Genomic DNA, 24,361 nt, shown 5'->3' with positions numbered 1-24,361 from the left:
CAATTTCAGATATGGCCAATGTGAGGATTTGTTCCCCATAACTATGCATATTTGCCAGCAAGATTTTTTTTCCTTTTTTTTTCCTGAGAGGATGGGAATACTTGGAAGGAAGAGAAAGTCTAAAAAGGTTTTGGGGGGAAAGTCAATAAAACCATTTTTTAAAATTGCAAACCCAGCGAACAGAAGGAAATAAACAAGGAGGCTTATATGCTGAAAGTGCACACATATAAACACAAACACATACACACAAAATATATATATGCAAGTATTTAAGTTATATATTGAATTCAGTATGTACTTTAAAGAAAAAGCATGGAATGTATAATACATCATCAATTTCCTGTGCAATCCTCTTTTTCTGTTATTTGTACATGGAAATGCTCATTTTTATTTGATGTGTAAGTTCAGAAAAAATTTAAATAAAATATTTTTGTTGTTTAAAATTCATTCTCCATTCATTCCTTAAGTAATGTGAAAGTTAAAAGAATGAAGGCCATTAATGGTAAGATATTGTGATTCATGTTGACAAAATAATCTGATTTAAATACAGGTGTATGTAAAATTACAAATGTCAGTAACAGCAGACATTGCCTTGGGTGATTGGCTTCAAGACCACAGCGATACAACATGCCAACTCTAAAGGAAAAGCACTTATTTTCAGAGTCCCCAGGAAATAAGACACTTATATAAGATTATTTATAACTGAAAAATCTTAAAGGTTGGCAAGTTTAAGTCATGAACACCCTGAAGAAATATAATCAACAAAGAAATCCATGTTAAGTACAGCAACACTAGAATTACAGAAAAAAAATCTTATTAATTCAGGCTGCCACTGAGGAATCTGTGATTTATACAAAGGCTTACACTGGAACTTACCTTTTTTAGTTTCTAAAAGAAGATGGACATTGTCCCAATATTCTTATTTCTGCTAAGAGCATCACCATTCTCATCAATTAAACTTTAAATTATTAGGTCATCTGTAACTTTTCCTTTATTATTCATTCTCCTTGGCCAATCATTTACTATATGTTGTCAATTCTTTCTAAGAAATGATTCTTATATCTCATAATACTGCCACCATCTTTAGTCTGGGCCATCATCACTTCATAATGATGGCTTCCTAATTGGTTTACCTACCACTTAACCAAGTTGTTCCCAATCTATTTTACTGTTGTTTTCATTGAGTTGTTTCAGTCATGCTTCACTATTTGTGACCTCATTTGGGGTTTTTATTTGGGGGGGGGGGTTTAAGTAGTTTGCCATTTCCTTCTCCAGTTCATTTTACAGTCAAGGGAACCAAGGGAAAGAAGGTTAAGTTACTTGGCCAGGGTCATACAGCTAGTGTCGGAGAACAGATACCCAGGTCTTCCTGCTTCCTGACACAGTATTATACCCACTATGCCACTTAACTGTCCAGTGCTACTGCTCTCCCACTTCAACTTCTTTTTAGACAAGATGGCCTTTCGTGGTCCTATAACCATATGTCAAAGACTATTTCTGCTCCTATTCAAATCCTCTCCTCTCCAACACTCTTTTCTATAAAATCTCATTTACCTTTTATTGTTTTCTTCAGTCTCTCACCTAGCAATTATTTTTTTATTCTGAATGCTGATGATCTTTAACTTTCCTACTACTCTTTTTTGCTCTTGATTCCATTTTCCCTTGTAAAATGTCACAAACTTTTTCATAATCATAATTTTCCCATCTTTAATATGGCTTTCTAGAGAACAAGGGCTGAGGTTCATATTTCTTTTCTTGAACAATATGCATATCATGGGCACCAAGCAATAAAGCTTAGTTTACATTGCATGAAGATTAAAAGAATGAAGAAAATGATAAAGTAACCTGCTATGGAACTATTTTCAAAGTGTGTTTGCTAGTTATTTAAGTTATGATAGACAGCAGCCAAAAACAAAAAAAAAAAGGAAAATACTAACCTTTTGCTTAATTTCTGGAACTTTCTTTAAAGATGATAAACAATGATAATGTTCCCTGATGATGACTGAGTGAGCTATACATTCTTCCCTTATTATTCATTTGGCTATGGTATTTTTATTTGTTCAGATGTTTTTTTACATACTACCTAGACAACTTTCAGAAAGACTTTGATCCTTTGAGTTTTCCAAGTATCTTCTTATAAAGCTAATATTTTAAAGGTTTTGTCACCTGATATTGAAGGCAAAGTGGCCACCAAAAATATTGTCAAATAAACTTGTAGAAATTAGCACACCTTGGTTTGATGTGAAGTCTTCATTCCTTTAAATGTCTATAACCCACACAAAGTACCTGGTAAATTGCAGGAGTCATTTAATAATAATAATAAAGCATATGACAATTTGGTCAAATGAAATTGACCACAACTGGTAGTTAGGGAAATATCAAAATAATTATCTTTGAAATAGAAACCCAAACTAACATATTTTGGTTTCCAAATTTTCAATAAAGAATTTTACATGAAAGATTTAGGGGCAATTTCACAGTGTCAAAAGATTCATTAAAATGAGTTCTTTAAGAAAAGAAGATTTGAAAAGTCAGGATTTTGGGGGGGGGAGAGCATAATACTTTCTACATTTTGTCAAATACCAGAACACATTCGTTCCATGACCACAAGAAAGAATAGTCTAAAAATTCAAAATGAAGAGAAACAAAGAATTAAAAAAACTGCAAAGCACATCAGTTTTGACTTTGGATTGAATCCTGGGGTTCTACCAACTATAGATTAAATAAATCCCTTCATCTATCAGGACTTCTGTTTAGTCATTTGTAAAATAAGGTCATTCTACTTGACTTCTAAGATCCATTAGACATCTAAATCTATCATAATGCTATTTATTGTATGATATGCAATTGGGTAAATAGTTCAATAAGTTAAAAGTACATATGTATAGGCCAGGTATTAAAAATATACAGAGAACCAGTTCAGAATTCAGTAAGAGGGGGAAAACAGGTTAAATTGAATTTTAAAATTAATATGAACTTTCAAATGACCTTAAGCTGCTCTTTGATTTTTTAAAAAGCTCCTATCTTTTAGAGCAAAGAAAATCCTGGTGAAACATTAGAATATGAATTATGGAATAGAATAATACCCAGGCAATCAGAATTATGTACTCCTAAGCACAAAAGAGATATGCTTCTGTGTACTACTGATTATGATGTTTACAGAACAGTGTAAGGTGCATCTCCTAGGAAATGCAGACTCCAAAAGAGATGGATCAGTCATATGGCAAGTGTTCAGCATGAGAAAGAGTGAGCCAACATGTTACATTAGTTTCCACAAAAGGGTGGAAAATTCAACAGGAATGCTTCCAAAATGAAGATAATGTCATCTACTAAGGATTTACTGGAAGATATAGACAAGCATCACATATGATGTTACATGGATAGACAGAGTATGAATCTTTGAAGTAAAAATATATCCTTTTTTAGCAAACTAATGTCTTATAATAAAGTGCTCTAATAGTCTAGCTCTGATATGTGCATCATTACATACAAGGTTTACTGTACCCATTCCATGAAGTAGTTTGAAACTGGGAACTAAAAGAAAGTCATAGATCATTTAGAAAAGACAGCATAAAAACCATCAGTAGTTATGTAAGATGGAAAAGAAATTTATATGCAACTTGTAGATGAGAAATCTGGAAGAGATCCAGAGACCAGATCCAGCTTGTTACTTCTCTCTTGGTGTCTGTCATCCAAAGCTTGTAAACAAGTTTCCACCCAGTATTTTGGTGGGAAAACTGCTTTATAAACTGTAAGATTCTCAATGACTGTGAACCCATACTTTTGCTGTTAATTCATTTGCTAGTTCTACTTGAATGTATCAATAGTCATTTATCACCTTCCTCTCTACTTTAATAAAGCTATATTACCTTGCTTCTATAACCTGAGTGTATAGATAATCCCAAATATTTCTTCTTTATAGAGACATAAATAGTTCATTTAAAAAAATCACAGTGAGGAAAAGATTTTATAAGTCATCTAATTCACCTCATTCATTTTAAGGATAAGCAAATTGAACTCCAAAGAGAAAAGTGGCCCAAATGCCACATAGTTTAGTGGGGCAAAGGACTTATCCCAAGATTCTTGTCTCTATTCAATTCCATTCATACTATATCACAGCCACCTATTTATTGATATTATAAATTATGCTTTTTTATATTAAATAGAAAGATTTAATAAAATTCTTCTTTCTCATGAAAGATAGCATAGTGTAGTAGATAAAGAGCAGGTCCAGGTTTAAGCTTAAAATCTGACAAATGCTGGCTTTCTTACCCTCAGCAAGTCATTTTACTTTTCATGGTTTAAATTAACTCTGAAAGTCTGTAAAATTGAAAAGACCTCAACTGAACCTCATAAGAACTGATAATTAACCAAATAAATATACACTGCATGTCTAAATACACTAGAGATCTAATATAATCCAGTTATAATAATTCAGTTAAATCTGTCAACCAGCTCCAAAATTCATAATACTTTTCCCAGGTAATATAAAAGTAGTAAATAAGAAGTAATCTGAATTCAAATTTTCATAATGCTGCTTATTTTAGAGAGTATTGGTAAATATTCAACAACTGGCTTTTTAAAAAAAGTACACATAGCACAAACTAAACTTTAATCTAGATTATTAATGTTTTTGTTTGTTTGTTTGTTTTTAAACCCTTACCTTCCATCTTGGAGTCATTACTGAGTATTGGCTCCAAGGCAGAAGAGTGGTAAGGGCTGGGCAATGGGGGTCAAGTGACTTGCCCAGGGTCACACAGCTGGGAAGTGTCTGAGGCCATATTTGAACCCAGGACCTCCCGTCTCTAGGGCTGGCTCTCAATCCACTGAGCTACCCAGCTGCCCCCAATTATTAACGTTTTTCTATCACTTTATTAGTTTTAGAAAATCAACAAAAAGTCAAGTCCAGATTTAAAGCATTTGCTAATTCTAAGGTTTAATGTTCAGAATGAAAATTTAACAGTTAGGTCTTGTAAACTGGTATGATCTTTCCCAGTACACTCAAATTATTACTTGGACAAATAATTTCACCTCTCTTGATCTAAGCTTGGTGATTTGTAAATTGAAAGTAATTGGACTAAATAACCTCTAAGGTCTCTGCTCTTTGATCCTATTGTACTCTAATATACCTTTCAATTTAACAAACCATATGCTTTTCTTAAACTTGACTCACTATGCTATTATCCAAGTTAAAACTTAAAATATGCTAATATATTTATAAATACATCATAAAGTCTTTGCAGACCACAAATAGAAAGAGTTCTGCCCTGATTATGTGTAAAGAAACCATCTGCAACTGAAGGGTTGGGTGTAAATCTGCTATTAAAAGAGAAAACTAAGTTGTAAAGGGGAAAAAAATGTCATTCCCAGATTGCTCAATAATAAGTACAATTTTTTTTCTTGGATCTACCTCTCTTCTTTCTAAGCATAAAAGCAAGCTCAAAAACTCAAAAATACAGATCAACAAAGAAGACTCACTGTAGGATAGCTATAGGATTTGGGTGGTAAATCTATGAAAACACTATTTCTTCTTGGGATCCTGTCCAAATTATGGTCCTTGCCAAATATTTTATGAGGTATGGGAGTATTTACATATTTGAACTTTTACACAGAGAAACACTGTTTTACTGAACTGTGCCTTTTTTTCTTCTTGGCTTATTTCTTAATATATTCACTGCCTTCTACTCCTCAATAGTGTTTTCAATTCAACCTGGAATACATATTCACTGGATTTCCACTAAAATGTCAAAAATAAGAGAATTATAGAAGTATCATTTTAAGTAGGGCAGGGAACAAATGGACAATATGTCAATACAGTTAAGTCAATAATGTTTTCAATATTTATGTTCTTCATTCATTTATTGAGGGCTGGTGAACTTTGTGCTTAGAGAAATGGCATTCTAAGATAGGGCAGTTCTTAGTTCTCTACCATGAGGGCTCCATAAAGAGAGGCACACATAATTCTACATCCCATTCTTTAAAAATGTGGCTGCTTTTAGGGGAGACAGGAATGCTACCTTCTGTGTGGTGGTGGTGGGGGGGGCTGGTATAATCTCCTTTTTGACCTTTATTTTTCCTCTAAGATACCTTTCTCATATGAAAAACATTTTGAGTAGGAATCCATGAACAACAAAAGGATATCTTTTTTGAAAAAAAAAAAGAAACACTTTAACTTGTATCGAATAAATAGAAAAGAAACAACAATATAAACAAAAAAATTATGGGGAAGAAGGGGTATGAAGTTAACAACAAAGAGAAGTATGATAAAAAAAAGCAATGATGAAATAGTGACATGGCAAGACTAAGGGATAAATTATGGATGGCCTCTTTGCTCCATTGGAATCCTTGTGATATCAAAGAAAATGAGGAAATTCTCATTATTTGGGGTAAATATCTGTTGTTGCAGTGAATGCCCTAAATTGGCAGGCATTGATCACTTACTGGTTTGGTTCACTGAAGGAATTATACATCAAAAAAGCAGCCATGTGATATAGGTATAGTGAAAAGAGTACTGGATCTTAGGTCAGGAAGCCCAGAATTTCAGTTTTGCCTGAGATATTTACTAGCTGTATGGCCTGGGGCAAATCACTCAATTTCTGTCAGTATCAGTTTCTTCATCTGTAAAACAGGGACAATAATTACACCTCACCCTATTTGCTGTGAGAATAAAACAAAATGATATGGTGTTACCAATCATTACCAAGTCATCACAGAGTCTTTCTGTGGAAGCCTTTCCTTATTAACTTCCCAAGTTCCATCAAGGGAAATTATCATGCCATTTCTTCTAGTGCCTAACATAGAAGGTGCATCAAATATTTGTTTTGACTTAAACAGTTGAACTACAGAATAAGGAACTACAGAAAGAGTATATAAGATTTGGCATAAGTAAGAAGGATCAAGATGAAAACTAGGTTACTGAAGATGCCAATAGGTCTGATGCTCATAAGTGTAAGAGAGGAATTGGACTCAATCTGCCAGAAGGAAGAGAGAAGCAGATTTTGCAGGCTAAAGGACCAGCTGGAACCGGGGAAGGGCAGGAAGGAGAGAGAATTTTGAAGGAAGGAAGAGGAAAGAAGAGAATCTAGACAGTTGGAGGCAGGGACTTCTTTCTAGGAAGCTTAACAGAAAGGAGGACCTGAAGGGATCCGATCTCTGAAGCAGCACTCTCCTCCTGTGACCCCTGACCCAATTTCCAGAGAAACAAGGTAAGTGAACAGGACTTTAACTGGAAGCTGTTCATTATAAGGAGATTTCCTCTGAATCCTCTGAAAATCCTTGAACTTATTATAATAGCCAAGGCAGCTAGAAAAGTCAAGACATCTTCACAACTGACCCCAGGGGGTCAGTTGTGCAAAGCCTGATCCTGCCAGACTTTGGGGAGAAGGGGTTCAGTTCCTTTAGGGACCTCCCATTCCATCTTTCCCATTACCTTATTCTTCAATTCATTGCCCTACTTCTTTATTTGTTTCCTTAGAATAAACAGCTGTTCTTAAGAGCAAGAGACTGGCTTCATAATATCTAAGAAAGGAAGGAGACTTTGGGAGATTGGAGGGAGGAAAGTTGCATTTCTCTCCTCAGAGAGGGAGAAGCTGATCATATCATAATTGTTTCAACCAAGTCTGAGGGAACAGAAGTTTGTGATCTTGAAGGCAGTCAGAGTGGGGTCTGCCAGGGAGAAGAGAGAGGGAAATCTATCCATCCCCTTTCTCTTTCTACTTGATTTCATTTCACCTCTACCTCACTCTGGTCCTGACCAAGCAGAGGAGACTCCATTCTCTCCCTGCCCTTATATTATGTGTCAACATTTTATAATCAGTCAAGTCTAAAGTTCCAGACAAGGAAGAAAATATGTAGTATTTGAAGTATGCACCCAAGGAATATCTGATGGGAAAACTGGTAATTAAAATACATAACCAATGTGGTAGAGATGAAGGCAGAATAGATGAAAATCATGGGGTTCTTAATGCTATCTTCAGCTAATTATAACAGAGGCCAAATCAATTAATCTTTAGGGACAGCATTTTCTAGCCTTCAAAGATGAAAGTTAAAATAAATCACCATCTTACATGGTTTAAAATTCTTTAACTCTTTCGGCATCTGATACATGGAAAGTGATTTGAAATTGGCTATCTTTCTTACAATGATGTGTGTCGGAATTACCTAAAAAGTCAGTATATTACTTGCAATGGAAATCAAGTCAACAATTACCTGACCCCTTTTAATAGTTTGTCTCCCCTAATATAATTCCATCTGTTCTTCAAGGTGTACTACAAGTCCATTTCTACATGAAATTCTCCCAGAATACTTTATCTAACAATGATCTCTCTTCTCATGGAATCGCTAAGGTACATAACATAACCTAACATAAACAAATGCACACAAACATACACACAAACATGCCCCTGGCAGTTAAGCCATGTTTTTTTAATTAATTCTGTATGATAATGTCTTCCTTCCAACAAGATTTCTACAGGATAAAGATCATAACATATTTTCCTACAACCCAAACTCATCCTATATTTTGCATCAGATTAGAGATCTATATTTCATAATTTGAAATATGCAAGAATTCTAGCAGTTGTGCCATTCATTCTCTCTTTTTTATCAGTGCTGATAAATGGCAGGGGATAAAATTAAGAACTGGAACAAGACAGAGAGAAGGGTACTGAGGCCCAATATAACTCAAGCATTAGTTATTAGAGGAAAGAGGAAGAGAGGTTTCACATATGGTGGAATGGATCCCATTGAGCTTGAGGTTTTAGATAAGCAATTATTGAACAAATGTATACTCTGGTGGAGGGCAGTTGAATGGCTCGGGGATTATTACATCAAACTTGGAATCAGGAAGATTCATTTTCAGGAATTTAAATCTGACATTAGATGTTTACTAGCTGTGTGATATTGAGCTAGTCACTTAATCCTCTTTGCCTCAATTCCTATAAAATAAGCTGGGAAAGGAAAGGGCAAACCATTCAAGTCTCTTTGCAAAGAAAATACCAATAAGTGTCATAAAGAGTTGGACTTGACTAAAGGACTAAACAACAATAAACAAAAGCAAGCTTCTGGGGCAGGATTTGGATCAAAGTCTTTCTGACTACCACTGTTTTATCCACTGTACCACTAGTACCACCATGATCTCAAAAATACTTTCTGGATCAAAGATTCTATGAGCAGATTAAAGTTAGGTAGGATTTATGATAGTATCATGGGTTACTTCTACTCCCCACTGCTCTATTGACCAAGGAGTAGCTTTTAAGAGATATTAAGTTTAGAAAATTCACCAGTTGAAAATTCACTATGCTCAACAAAGTTCAACAAAGTAGCTGATCACCAGATGATGAACAATACTCTAACTTTGGGATTGAGATGAAAAGGATGTAGTCCTTCACTGGGTTTGTACTTGAAGCCTAGCCAGTTTCTTGGACTTGCTATTTTTTTAATAAAGGTAATAGAAAAATCATATGATTCAATGAATAACAGAAATACAGAGAGAAAGATGAGACCTTGGAATTTGTGACTGAGATTTCCATTTCCTATTATCTCCTATTAAACACTCTTTTTTGTTAGGTGTGTTGGAATGCATGGTTCATTAACTCATGTGTTATACTCATAATCTTCTGAACACTGAGATGTTTAACATTTCTAAATGGAATCACTGAGATTTAATGAGGTTACTGAATCCCATATTAAATATGACCAGGAGAGCAATTACTTGACACTGAATTCTTGGTTCAGAGCTTGGCAAGGGCAAATTTCACTCTCCTTTTTGAACGTTATCTTGCCTTTCTCTAATGAATTATGCCAGTTCACTTTCTTCTATCCCTTCCCTTGTTGACTCTACACCAGTCCTTGTCCAGAATACAACATAATGTAATAAGCATTCAAGGAGTCAAAGGCAGCCTGCAAAGTTCTCTCAAGATTTTTTTAAAATTAAAAATAATCATGAATTGTCTTCTTCTCATTTTACCTGTTTATCCCTGTCCCAAGAACAGCAAGTGACTGGAAAGCCTGTAAAGTGAGTGAATTATTATGGGAATGATTTCCTACCAATTGCACTTCAAAATATCTTCATGGTAAAGGGTGAACACTAGGGCATAAGTGATTAAAAGCAGGCATGTGCTCTGATCTTTAGCTCTCGAATGAAAGGGAAGAACACAAATGTATTAGGATGTGGTGTTTGATTAATTGAAGCAATCTTAATTAAAGACAAAGTGAGGTACATACATTTATCTAGAAACAGAACAAAACTTTTCAATTTTGACACTTCCAAAGCTTTCAGACAGAGAGAGAAAAATGTGACTATTTAGGAGAGGGAGAGGGAGAGGGAGAAGGAGAGGAGATAGGAGAAAGGAGAAAGGAGGAAGGAGGAAGGAGGAAGGAGGAAGGAAGGAGGAAGAAAGAAGAAGAAGAAGAAAGAAGAAAGAAGAAGCAGAAGAAGAAAGAAGAAGAAAGAATTTAGAAGAAAGAAGAAGAAGAAGGAAGAAAAAGGCCATGGTATTTGTCCAAAGGGAGGTCATCTTTGTTGGGAAAGAAAGGTACTTTCCTGAGGAAGAGTAGAACAGAAACCCTTATCATGAAGGGTAGCTGCCCAGATAACGAGTCATGGACCTAAAAAGGAAAGATATCTAAATGGAAGGGAGATATTAAAAGGCACAGGGATGATTTGGAAAGAATATATACATATTTTTAATAAAAAGCCATTCCTTGTCTTCCAGATGTGAGATTTTCTGTTTCTCCTCAGAATGAAGAATCTTGCTACTAAAAGAACAGTTCTTCTCCTAGATATGATAAAGGCTACAGGCCACCTCTCTACATTGATAATATAGTTAGATAATAAAGTTAAATGGAAAATCTCACTATCAGCTCAGTAACAGAAATAGATTGCATGCTTAGAATATGCAAAAGCTGCCACTACAAACTCAAAAAGAACTTACTGACTAGTTAGCCTTGTAAAATACAGTGGTTCTTTTATTTGTGAAACAAGATTTTGAATGTTCAGAAAAATAAACATATTTGATTTGTAATGGTCATTGATTTGGAATAAATTTCTAAGCTAACAAACCTCAAATCTAATAATACTTTCAGGACATTGAAGAATAAAATAAGGTGCACCAAAATGAGGGCTCCCTGGAGTCACTGATAAAAGTCGAGCTTTCCAGCTATTTTCAAGCATCAACTGGCATTTCCTGGCCTGCCCAAAATGTTTCCATGAATTATTTATTATGTCTCTTAAAAAACTAAATTTCAGGTACACACAGACAACATAATGGGAAAAGTATTTATTTGAACCTCCTTTCATATAACATTTAAACATATATAATTGTTAAGCATGTTTTGAAAGTCAATCAGGCACTAAAGCTACTTCGTGGTTCACTTTTTAAATTATTTTTCTGTCCTTTCTTAGAGTTCCTAAGTCCTATAGACTTAATTTTCAGAAACACTGAATATTTGTCACCAGCCAAATGTATGATTAACTCTGGTGCCAAGCACACATAGCTAGATTGAATGCCTCCTTTGTGAAATATGATCATTCCCAATGCCCAGAATGAAGCTGTAAAAGGGACTTTCTCAAAGGATGATTAACACATAAATACCCTTGAGGAATGCCAGTGCTGTGATACAAACCAACAGAGAAAAAAAGAGTATTCAATAAAACATGGCTCATCATGGCAGAATAATTTTCTATATGATGAGGTAAATATCAGGCTATTTTCATTCTTTATTCACCCTAACCTTAAAAATCAAATCCATATTTAAAATTTAGACCAAATATGAATACCACTTAAAACTTAAGTAGAACTACCTAAATATACAACTTAAACTCCCCTTCATAATAGCTGCTATGCAGTGTGTCTTGAATTTAAACAGAAGAGTAATAAAAATGAAATTCACTAAATTTATTTTTTGGAGCTCACTGTATTGATGCCATTTCCACAGTAAATTTGATTAAACTCTAAAGATCTTTCCACTTATACATTTGATCATATAAAAATTCCAAAAGAATATTTCTGTCACATAAATAGATGGACCTGGGCATAGATCCTGGATCTACTTGGCTTGGGGCAAGGTCATACAGGGCAGAAAATAAAAGCAATGAATGCTTCTTACTTTGCAAGACTAAATAAACACTACATATTCTTACTTTCAAATTTAATTCATGGTGAGGGGGCCACTACCCATAATTTGTATAATAAATCTTCATTTATTTATACATGAAAATTGAGTATTTATAATCCTCCTGACAATAGCAAGGCTAAGATTTACTTTGATATTATTGATAAAAGGTTATAATAAAAGTTTGTAGGGGAAATGAATATATTCTTTAAGAGAATAAGATATAAGCAAACCAAGCACATACTTTATAAATGAAGCTAAACTTCAAATTATTCCTTAAAGCAAATTCTTCATGAATCATTCATGACAGTGAATGAATGATAAAAAATTAATTAATTTAGAAAAAAAATTATTTTGTCCAAAAAAAATGTGCTAAGTTCTCTGGATACAGATAAAAGAAAGAAGCTACCTACTCTTTGTTACTTATGTTTATTCAATATTCTCTACTTAAATGAAAACAACAAAAAGGTACATACATCATATGACTGATACATGTAAAATGTCTAGTAATGCAATTATTCACCATTTCAGACTGAAACTTCCTTTCATTAGCCCATGCTAATAATCCCTAACTACAGAAATACACATTGTAAACTACAAGTCAAAATAGTTCATATCAATATAATAGACTTTTTTGAATTGACAAAATTTATTTAAAAATCTAACTGGGAAGTTTTGTTTTGAATATTTGAAAGATATTAATATAATAACTACTTCTCATAATCATAACATGTGTATAGAGGAATGTTTTTACATGTGATTTTAATTGGTCAGGAGCAATGATTTCATGGGATACCAGGTAAGAAAATTATAATCATCAATGATGATTTCTGTGGACCTTGAGGATAAAAAGTAAACAGAATAATGAAGCTGGGTTAAGGACATTGGGAGCAATGGCACAGAACCAATAAACCATGTAGCCCCTAACAAGCACAGAAAACAACATTTTGTTGAACTTTCTGTGATTCGCACCCTCTGCCCCCAGGTCTGAATTCATGTCTACTTCCTCTACTTCTGCCATATTTAATTTAGAGATCTGCTATAAATGATCCAGGACAATTCTGAGGGACTTATGAGAAAGAATGCTATCCACATCTAGAGAAAGAACTGTGGGAGTAGAAATCCAGAAGAAAACATGTGACATCACTTGTTCATATGGGTACATGATTTAAGGCTTTGGTATTGTTCTTTTCCAAAAATGAATAATATGAAAATGGATTTGAGAGATTGAGAAATCTATGTATAACCCAGTGGAATTGCTTGTCCATTCCGGGATGAAGGAGCTATGAGGGGAGGGAGAAAACATGAATCATGCAACCATGGAAAAAATTTAAATTTAAGAAAGTTAGAGATCTGCTTTAAATCTTCTTATCATACCACTTCACTGCCAAGTATCAAAGTTATTTACACACATATTTAATGACTCTACTAGATTTTAAACATCTCATAAGTGAGAATTTTGTCTTGCCTCCTCCATAAATAATTTTGGACCAAATTCAGTCTACCTGGAGAAGTTCCAATTAAGTTGCCTTGGAAATGCAAAATATGGATGTTTTGTGAGTAACAGAATTTTAAGAAGTAATATCTAAAACAAACTTAGGTCAAAATCAAATGACACTGTAATCCTAGGGAAGTCAGACGTAATGGCTTGTTTTATCTCTTGATTTAAAATAATTTCTCTTAGAAAATAAACCAACTACTCTAAGATAAAGGTTAATTTCAATTCTCTTGTACATTAAAAATAAAAATCAAAAAAAAGTTTTCATGTTTATGTTTGGAAAACAAAGATAAAAAAATATTGATATCTTAGAGTACTTACCATTATATCTCCTTTAAGGAGTTGAGCTGGTTCAATGGCAATGCAAACTCTGCTTTGGTTTTCTGGACCAACATTGCTAAGTAAAGAAAGAACATGAACATTAAAGAGATCCTGTGAGTTTTGAGGCTGTGAACAACTATTTTTCCTGGTACACGGATCACCAGGGGTAATTCAATACAGTGTGGGTAATGGGAAAACTAAAATAATTCTTCTCGATAGAGTGGGCCCCGATTATCCAAATGTTTTCTGTATCTTCATTTTCTTCCTTCCTTCCCTTGCTACTTCTCTCTCTCTCTCTTTCTTTACTTTCTGGCTTAATATCAATTCTAACTTAGACAAGCATCAAGGAACAGGCAATCAGTTCTAGTCACTGAATCACAGTGTCTTCAGAGTTGGAAGAGATCACTGATCCTCTTTAATTCTCTAGTTCAAGATCACTGAGTAAGAATGTCCTGTGCTATATATTTGCTGCTCTTCCGTTATAATTGATATTAAGATAGTCAAAATATATGCAAATAAAAATAAACCTTTACCTTCCTTTTTTTGAAGGGGGGAATATTTTTAAAATAATCCTTATCTTCCATCTGAGACTCGATTCTGTGTATTGGTTCTGAGGTAGAAGAGCAGTAAGGACTACAAAGGACTACACAATTAAGGGTTAAGTGACTTCTTCAGGGTCAAACACCTAGGAAGTGTCTGAGGCCAGATATTAATCCAAGATTTCCCATATCTGGGTCTGGCTCTCAAACCACCAAGTCACCTAGTTGCCTCCTACTTTTGGTCTTATTATGAATTCTAAGACAGAAAAGAGGCAAGAGCTAGGTAATGGGGGTTAAATGACTTTTCCAGGGTTACATAGCTGGGAAGTATCTGAGGCCAGATTTAAACCCAGGACTTCCTGTCTCCAGGCCTGACTCTCTATCCACTATGCTCTTTATCTTTCCCTTTTAAACTCTCTCAAACTTTATTATTCCTAGTTTCTTAGAGTAGAATACCTCTAGTCTTCACTACTTTCTAATAAGGATTTGGCATGTAGTTACTCATGAGCAAAATAAGGCACCAAAGAAGAATGACAGGCAAGGAAGAAAGAGGAAAAGAAGGCATGGATGGATTTATCTCTGAGGTGGCCATTGAAGGTCATTTACTTTTGGCTTTCCCCTGTCATAACCTTTCTGTTAAAAAAAATGCAGGTATAATTCATGTAAAACCTCATTGCTCATTGGCTCTGGGAAGGGGGAGGAAGGAGGGTAGAGAAAGAACATGAATCATGCAACCATGGAAAAATATTCTAAATTAGTTAATTAAATAAGCTTTTTTTAAAAATATACGTAATCATTTTGCATGGTTTCTTAAAGAGTCCCTAAAGGGCTGAAGGCATTCATAGATGAAAGATCATTAAGACTTACTAGATTCCTGATGTATAGACGGGTTGCATTGCTTGGTAGAGCTTCAAAAATGGTCGGCAAACTGAAAGAATCAAAATTTGAGCGGGAAAAATCAGACTTATTTGGAAAGAAACTTTTGAACTAGGTAATCATGTAAGCTAATGAGAAAGGCTGAACAGCAAGAGATTACCCCATGTATGGGGGATTTCACAAAACTTCAGACTATGTACACAGAACATTTTTCATATTCTACAAACAATAGACTAAGGGAGGTGGAGTGGGGTGAGGAAAGGTGGCACCATGTTCTGGAACACCATGTACAAGGCAGGGAAAGGGTAAGACCATTGGTAAAAAAAAAACAAACCAAAAAAAACTTGAAAGAATGTCTTAATTATCAATCAAAAATAGTGAAAATATTATAGCTTACAAAACAAGGTTCTTCATCATCTAAATTATACTGAGCATGATAAATAAAAATATCATAATTTACATACAAACATGAGGGTACCAACATGACAGATTTGGGCTCAACTTTGCCTTCTACCTAATCTTTGTAACCAAAAAGCAATGTACAACTGTCAGACAGCTGTCTGGGGAGAAGAGTCAATAAATGGCCATGAGAAGAAGAAAATTGACTTAAAAAAGACTTGATTTGGACCACATATTACTGATCTAGCTGACCATAAGCATAGCTTACTAATAAGCCCATCTATACCAGAGTTCAGAATTGGTTACTGGCGTAATTCTTTAGATGAACAAGTTGACCAAATAAAAAAGGCATAAAAGGAATGGATTTTTATTTTCACACAGATGATACCAATATGCAGAATTCCTGAGGATTTGATTCTGGGCATTAAATCACTTGATCCTCAAAGAGTAGAAAAGTGGTGATAACTTTTTTCCCCCCAGTTTTTGCTCTTTTTATTTTTTTTCAATTTGAACATTATTTTATTTGGTCATTTTCAAACATGTGGTGATCACTTTTAATTTGAGTAAATAAATTCCCTCAACATGTATTTCAGAAAAGCTGGGGTCTTACTACTGGGATTTACTCATTCCACCAAGGAAGACTACAACTTCTTCTTGCCTTAGTAGACAGATTCTTAGTATTTTCTGACCCAAAGTAAAACCATTACCTGGCAGCCAACTTCTGGTAATAAGCCTCTTAAATCTTTGTTAGGGAGATCAATGTAATGAAGAGTTGATTGCCAGATCCATGTCAAAGCTTTCAAGATTGGCAACAGTACATTCAATAAATAGAGATTTCAAGAGCCCAAGTTCACCTCCATACAATAGTATGGTATCAATAGAGCTTTACTAAAGGTCCACCATCTTTTCTGTCAATATCTGAGTTCATCAGTGTAAGGAACTATTTCCAGAATGCACATCACCAACTCTCTTTTACAGTTTTAAAAGTGTTATCAGGAAAACAATGGAGTAAGCAGTATTGCCCTTGATAACACAGCTAATAAGAAATCTTCCTGACCTTTTCCACTATGCAACAACATTGCCTGTCCCATCCTACTTACTACATTAAAAAAATGAGTAATCAAAACATACTTCTATTTAATGTAGCAACACACTTACCTCCACCAGTATCAAAGTTGGGGATGCCATGAAGAATTACAAAGTGCAGGAAAAGTGGTGTGGTATTCATTTTCACAGATCCTGAGAGAAGGCCACTAAGGAAGTGAACATATCTGAAAACAATGCAATATTCAAACAAGTTAGAGAATGTGTTGGGTTCTAAAAGACAGGAAAAATATGGACTCTTGGCAAAGCAAATAAAGGTATAATAATAATAATCACACTGTCTTACTCTTTCTCCAGAATAAATGTCAATTCATCTGTTCATTCAAGTGGAATTTTATAGTGAATTTCTTTTTCTCAACTTCTCCAAAGGACAAGTACCATGAAAAAAATCACTCATCTGTTACCACTATCAATGAACATGTACATGAATGATATTTTTCAAATAGCTAACTTATATAGATATATATACATATATATGTTTTATATTATTATTGCTAAACTTCTATTTTGCTATTATTGATAATTCCATCTTTGGACTGATATATTACTAGTAGACTAGGAATAATCAATATATGTCAAGGATCAATAATTTTGTTGGGAGTAGGGAGAGTGCCCTACAGAAACAGAGAACATGACCTTACTCTTAATTTAATATTTAGGAAGTCATATGAGGCTCAGAGAAGTCAAAAGAAAGGTCAGGATGGCAGGGCGAGTATTAGAAGTGATACAATAACATTACTAGTCTACTATATAATAATCAAAATATATAACACAATTAATCTATTAATTAAAATACATAATTATATGTATATAACAATGTGTATATAAAATTATATAATAATGTGTTTATAAGATAATATATTATATAGCAACAGATAATAAAATATAATATGTTGATATATAATCTAACATTTTGAAACTTCAGGGTTTTTTTATTTATATAGGCACTAACTACATATGAATGCTGATACAGTTCTATAATATTTTGCCAATTTCAGTCACCTGAGATTCCTCTATCATATTAAAACTAGAGTACATAAGGAAGAAGTATCATCTAGCTTAGGATATTTTTATAAGAAATTCATTTCCTTTGAAAACAATTCAATAAAAAATAAACCCTAGTAACAAGTATGCATTGTTGAGAAAACAAATGCCCACATTGGCTTTGTTCAAGAATTTATAACTCCTTTTATATCTAGTCCATCCCCTCTCTTTTAGGATGTTGGCAAAATTCTTCATTTTAAACATGGTAACATAGTTGGTCTTAAGTTGAAAGTACATGGTGGACGGAAGGGAGGGGGGACAGGTAGGTAGCTCAGTGAAATGAGAGCCAGGTCCAGAGCTAAGAGGTCCTGGGTTCAAATATGGCCTTTGATACTTGTTAGTGTGTAACCTCAATTGCCTAGCTAATACCACTCTTCTGCCTTGCAACCAATACTTAGTATCTTTTCCAAGTCTTAGAAGGTAAGAGTTTGGGGGGTAGGGAGGGTTGCTCTTGTAAAAGCTACATAATAATTCAAGTGATTCTGTGTTTGAGGTAAGGTTAGAGAATTCTAGAGTTCACAGGGACCATAAAAATCTTTTCATCGATTGTCTCACCCGTCCTGATATATCCTGGGCAGAGGATCAACCAAGTTTCTTTTTTAATATCTCAAATAAACTAAATTATGAAGCTGTTAATCCATTGTTGGATAGTGCTAAAGTCCTTTCAGGAAAGTTCCTTTACTATCTTTTTGACACTATACCCAATTGAATTTTTATTAAATCAATGTCAGCCAATTTGATGCTTTTTTTTTAATTTTACACTCAATTTCTAGCACCTATTCCATGTCAAATGATTAATTTTTCCTAATCTAAAATTATTCATAGACCTACTTCTGCAGGCAAGACCCAGACCAGTGGGAATAAAGAATGAGTTTTTGTATTTAGAAAAATGGAAGCTTATAATAGTACTATTTAGTTCTATTTTCCCTAAAGAGGGAAGTGGGTAGGTGAGGAGAGTGTTTTCTTAAGCTATGAAGGAGCTGTGATACCTCTGGGCAAATCACTTTCTTTGGGCCATTTTCTTCATCCTTGAAATAAGGGAGTTTTTTTTTTACATGATTTTTAAGGTCATTTTTATCTCTAAAAATCAATCATTCTATAAGCACTAGCTGACCTAGAAAAAGCAAATTTTATTTCCTTTAATGATGAAAAGTCCTTAAGGATCAGTAATCCCTGCTATGACAAGCCAGAAAGTCCTATCCTATCTCTCTATCAGGGTATAAAAAGATATCTTCTTTTTGCCACAAGAATATTGGAAAATCTGCTTTGATTTGGGAGAAAAGCACTGTAAAATATATAACTTTTTTTTTCCAATGGTGCTTTATGAAGGGAGGACAAGAAGTTTCTCCCATCAACCTGATTTTCTTGGGTATGAAGGTAGAAGAAACAAGGAATGGGAAAGAGGTGACAGTTTCTCATTTTTAGAATTTTTCATAAAAAAACCCAAATGTATTTTCCCATAGAATCTAAGTCATAAAGATTTCCCATTTATAAAGTCTCTGATGATGGGAAGTTTTGAAGGTAAAAGGAAAAGAGAATGGCAGAACATGAGAAAGATCATGTTATGGAAAAAATGAACATGAGTTTGAAGAGAATTTGAGAGATAGTGGAGAAAAGAATGGCATGGTATGCTTTGATCCATGGGGTCATGAAAAGTCAGACACAACTGAGTGACTAAACAACTATAACATAAAGGATTTGTATTTTTGCAAGCCAGCTCTCAAACATAGCTAGGTAGTATAGTGAATAATGCTGGACTTGAAGTCAGAAAGATATGAGTTCAAATACTGCCTCACATACTTGCTAGTTGTATGCCCCAGGATAAATCACTTAAATGTCCTCAATCTCATTTTCCCCATTAGTAAAATGGGGATAATAATAGTGTCAACTACATAGGGTTATTGTGAGAATCAAAACATGTAATATAGGCATAGTACTTTACTAACCTTTTTTAAAAAAAAAACTTCTTATTTTTGTTATTGCTTACTTAAAACTTAATGTGCCCAAAATGTTAATAAACACACACAAGTGCAAATGAAACTTAGGACATAACACTTTGTTAGAAGGACTTAGTAAAATAATTCAATTCTATAAGCATTAACCACACTTTATATGCTAGATATATTGCCAGATATTTGGCATATGATGAACAAAATAAAACATCCAATGACCCCAAAAGGTTTTGGCAAACCTTTTGGCACTATGTTATTTTTGAAAGTTTATTTTCTAGTTTTTAATCTTATATACACTTTTTTCTCAGATTCAGTTTTTTAATGGATCATGAGAGAGGTTTTAGCAGGTTTTAATTTTAATCAGATGACAGAAGGCTAGTACCCATTTATGTTATCTCTAAAGATAAACTTGGATTGTTATTTTTCAAACAGGTCAGACTAATGGAAATTCAGTCCACTTGGGTCTATTTTTATGACAGCAAGAATTTAATGCAATTCGATGTAATAAATCTTTATTTATTACTTAATTACTACATTCACGGAAACCAGGGGGATATTATAAATATAAAGATAATGAACAAGGACCTCCCATCAAGGAGCTTCTCTCTACTGAGAAGATATGGATCACTTCACAAAAAATGATATATGTAGAGGGATTTAAATGCAGGCTCTGAAGTTTTAATTTTATCTAAGCAAAAATGAGGAATGAAAAAATGTCTGAGTAGAGTAGCAATATGGTTAAGTCCTGTGTATTAGGACGATTACTTTTCCTACAGATGAAGACTGAAAGTGGAGATTTTGTAACTTTACAGGAAAGAAGACAGAGTTCCTTAATTAGGTAGTCTTCATTTAAGTGGACACAAGGAAGAAAAATAAGAAATGCTATGGAGGCAGGGTCAGAACCATCTTGAAAATCATTTCATATGGAGGCAGGAAAGAGTATTTGAAAGAAAGGATGTGATGAATGATAAAAAGAAATATGAGGTATAATTTTAGAAGTTAAGATAGGCTTTACTATTTTATTTGGGTCTATTGCAATGGTTCTCAACCTTTCTAATGCTGTGACCCGGCAATACAGTTCCTCATGTTGCAGTGACCCCAAACCAAAAAATTATTTTGGTGGCTACTTCCAAACTGTAATTTTGCTACAGTTATGATTTGGAATGTAAATACCTGATATGCATTATGTATTCTCACTGCTACAAATTGAGAGGTTGAGAACTGCTGATCTATAGATTCTTTTGTTCTCCTTTATAATTAATGATAAGATATACATTTATTAAAGCTATTATTTTACATACTCATATAGATTATATATTACATATAGATTATATATATAATAAATTTATATACAGTCTATCTATATACATTATCTATGTATATATTTATGATCTATTTTATCTATCTTTTATAATCATCCATCCGTAGTCATCCATTTCTTCTATTTATCTACCTCTAGCTATCTACCTGTCTGTCTATATATCTTATTAGCATTAGCATTAGTCATATAGGAGAATAAAAAAGCTATACCTGTATATGTTAACATGTATACCTAACAGAATTATAGATATTAATATAGTTATCTTTTTATCATTAGCATTAGCCTTAAGGCAGATCAAAGTTAATATATACATATATATATATATATTGCTGAGGAGAATGAAAATGTAAAATACAATTAAGAACCTGCCATTTCATTTTCAATTTCTTCAGTTAGGAAAAAAAATGGGTCACAGAATCCCCCCAGATCTTCTATCATTAGAAACTGTCATTTTAATGCTATATCAGTACTCTAAAAGACTCACGAAAAGATGGTTAGAATCCCTTGCGTACAGGGATCAGAAATCAGTAGATTTGTTGACTAGCAACTACCTCTCCTGCCTCTGCCTATTAAAATGGCAGAATATATTAATAGAAAGAGGGGTTCAAATGGCAGAGTGGATAGAGCTGGTCTTCAAGTTCCAGCTATAATATGTTTGGCTACATGATTCTGGGAAAATCATTTTACCTCTCAATGCTCCACACAAACCTCTAAGACTCTAAGTTACATAACAGGCAATGAGTGAATTGGTTCAAGGAGTATCCTCACATTGAAGTTACATATACATATATATATATATATGTATGTATGTATGTATGTAAAACTCAAACCCCAATCTATATCCTATGTAACAGAGAACTAAAAAAAAAAAAAAGGAAGCTTGATACTCTATTGCTCCTCTTTGCATGTGAAGAAAGACAATTTATAGATGGGACAACAGAAATGCCTAGATGTTAAGTGAATTTCCCTGGCAGAGACAGAAGCCAGGTGTCTAGATTCTCAGTGAGGTCCCCTTGCCATTAGACTATGTTGCCTCCCAATATTGAGCTCTATAAGACAAATACAAAATGTACCAAAATTATTTTCCATTATGCTGAAGATAAATTATGAACATAATAGAAAACTATGTTTTCTTTCTTATCAAAGGAGAGAAGACTCAAGGGTCATGTGTGTAATAGAAGCATATCAATTATGAAAATAGCTGTTGGTCGAAATAACAGCAAGTATCTCCAGGTGGCGTAGGTCACAGACATGGTGTTTGAACAAGCTGGTTCTCATGGAGATATTGTTTATGGAAAGTGGAGGGTGATATTAAAAAAACAGAGAGAGACAGACAGACAGGCAGAGAGAGAGAGAGACAGACAGAGAGAGAGAGAGAGAAACACATCCATTGCAAAAGAGCCTTTGTTGGAAACAAGTCATTCAAAAGGAGTCATTATTGACTTGGCTCCCATGGTGCCTAACACTGGATCTGAGAGGTGTCCTTTATTAGTGTATGAAATGTAAGTAATAAAGGATTGTTTCCTGTCAATGTGAATAATGAACTGGCAAGACTAAATATTTATTAATATTTAAAATCTCCAAGGACTCTCCTGTTATTTTTAATATCAAGAACAGCTGTGTAAGCTACAGGATAAGCACATCAAGTTCTTCAGAATCTCAAAGCTAATTAATGTACCCTGCCTATTTTAAGATTAATTCAGAAATGATTATGATTTAAAATAAGTTTTCAAAACTTCTGAATATTGGGCACAGATGAACCAATAGCTAATGCCTTCAATGTGCAAAGTATTGCAAAGGATTTCATTTACTAAAGAAGACTTTCTAGTAGGTTACTTATTTGGAAATGAAATTTCAAGTAATTTAACTCCCAGTTTGATTGGCTGGTTTTTCTAGGGTTTCTACTTTTTTTATTCACTTACTTATTTGATAATTAATAACTGATTATGTACAATATACAAGATGTTAAACTTTGTTCTGTAGGCCATACAAAGCTGAAAATGGGAACAAGTGGCATTTACAAAACACTTTAAGATTTGCAAATTGCTCTCTTTTTACTGTACTTATATAGGTTGTAGTTTATATGCAATATAATTACTGTATATAACATGTATAATAAAGTGTCCTGACTTGTGAGGGAGGTGCTATTATTATTATTCTATTTGACAAATGAGGAAACTGAGGTTTCCTGAGAGTAAATGACTTATTATGATCAATTAGCTAGTAAATGTTGGAAATAGGATTTTTACTGACTCCAAGGTGAGTATTCTAGCTACTGTGCCATCTATATGCCATTAGATCATAACAATAGTTTGCATCCACACAATCATAAAATTAAAAAGCACAGATATTTTTACACATCTGAAATTTATTCATTAGAGTATCATAAGTGACCTATCTGTCTATATTGCTGAAATTATGCAAAATGCATCTGTTGTTTTCTAGTATGGAAGGGACTCTTCACTAAATGGAGTCTATGTATTAATAACATAGTGACAGGGAAAGAGATTTTGGCCATGAATAATTTCTGTTAGAGAAAGTGCATAAGGCATTTGACTCATAATTAGGAAAACCTGAGTGTAAATCCTGTTTCAGACACTTTCTATCTGGGCAAAGTTACTTTACCTCTGTTTTCCGTAAAATGTTATTGTAGGGATCTAATGAGATATTTACGAAGGACTTTCTAAACCTTAAAGCAAAATTCTAGCTATTGTTGTTATTAGACCATTTTGTTTGCATTTTCCTTTTCTTTTTCATTTATTTCATTTTATTCTGAAATTGACTAACACCAAAAAAATGCTGATCCCATATCCAAAGTAGAAACTGCCAATCTCAATCTCTCTCTCTCATTTACCTACCTTTACAGTTTAATTTTCATTCAAATTAAAAGTTCACCCATCTTGCCATACTGAGATAACTCCAATTTTCTGAATAGGCAGCTAAGTAAACATGACCATGGTTGTGTTTCATTCCTCCCCTTGAGATCAAGGGCTATTTCATTTTATAATTTGTATCCCCTATGCCTAATATAGTACCTGAAACTAAAAAGATATTTAATAAACCATTATTGATTAATTGATTGATTCTAAACTAGTGATATCTTTGATTTTTTTTAATGAGTCTCCTATTAAACATCAGTTCTTTAGATTTAGTTCAATGCTTTAATCTGTCAAAAAAAAATTGAAGGACAACT

The 24,361-nt window shown here is 33.8% G+C and overlaps 1 protein-coding gene across 12 annotated transcripts in view; it reads right to left on the bottom strand.

Moving 5' to 3' along the window:
- The window catches only part of TNS3 (tensin 3), a 481,975-nt gene that overhangs the window by 152,455 nt on the left and 305,159 nt on the right, over positions 1 to 24,361 (bottom strand). For all 12 annotated transcript variants that reach the window (XM_007500437.3, XM_056804865.1, XM_056804871.1 and 9 more), the window contains 3 exons: positions 16,906 to 17,018; positions 15,340 to 15,400; positions 13,934 to 14,009 (listed from right to left, as the gene is read on the bottom strand). In XM_007500437.3, coding sequence (XP_007500499.2) covers positions 13,934 to 14,009; positions 15,340 to 15,400; positions 16,906 to 17,018 — 250 coding nt within the window. The remainder of the gene's footprint in view (positions 1 to 13,933; positions 14,010 to 15,339; positions 15,401 to 16,905; positions 17,019 to 24,361) is intronic.

Source organism: Monodelphis domestica, chromosome 7, assembly GCF_027887165.1.
Source record: "Monodelphis domestica isolate mMonDom1 chromosome 7, mMonDom1.pri, whole genome shotgun sequence".
In the NCBI taxonomy this organism is placed as follows: domain Eukaryota; kingdom Metazoa; phylum Chordata; class Mammalia; order Didelphimorphia; family Didelphidae; genus Monodelphis; species Monodelphis domestica.
This window is presented reverse-complemented; position numbering and strand designations above follow the sequence as displayed.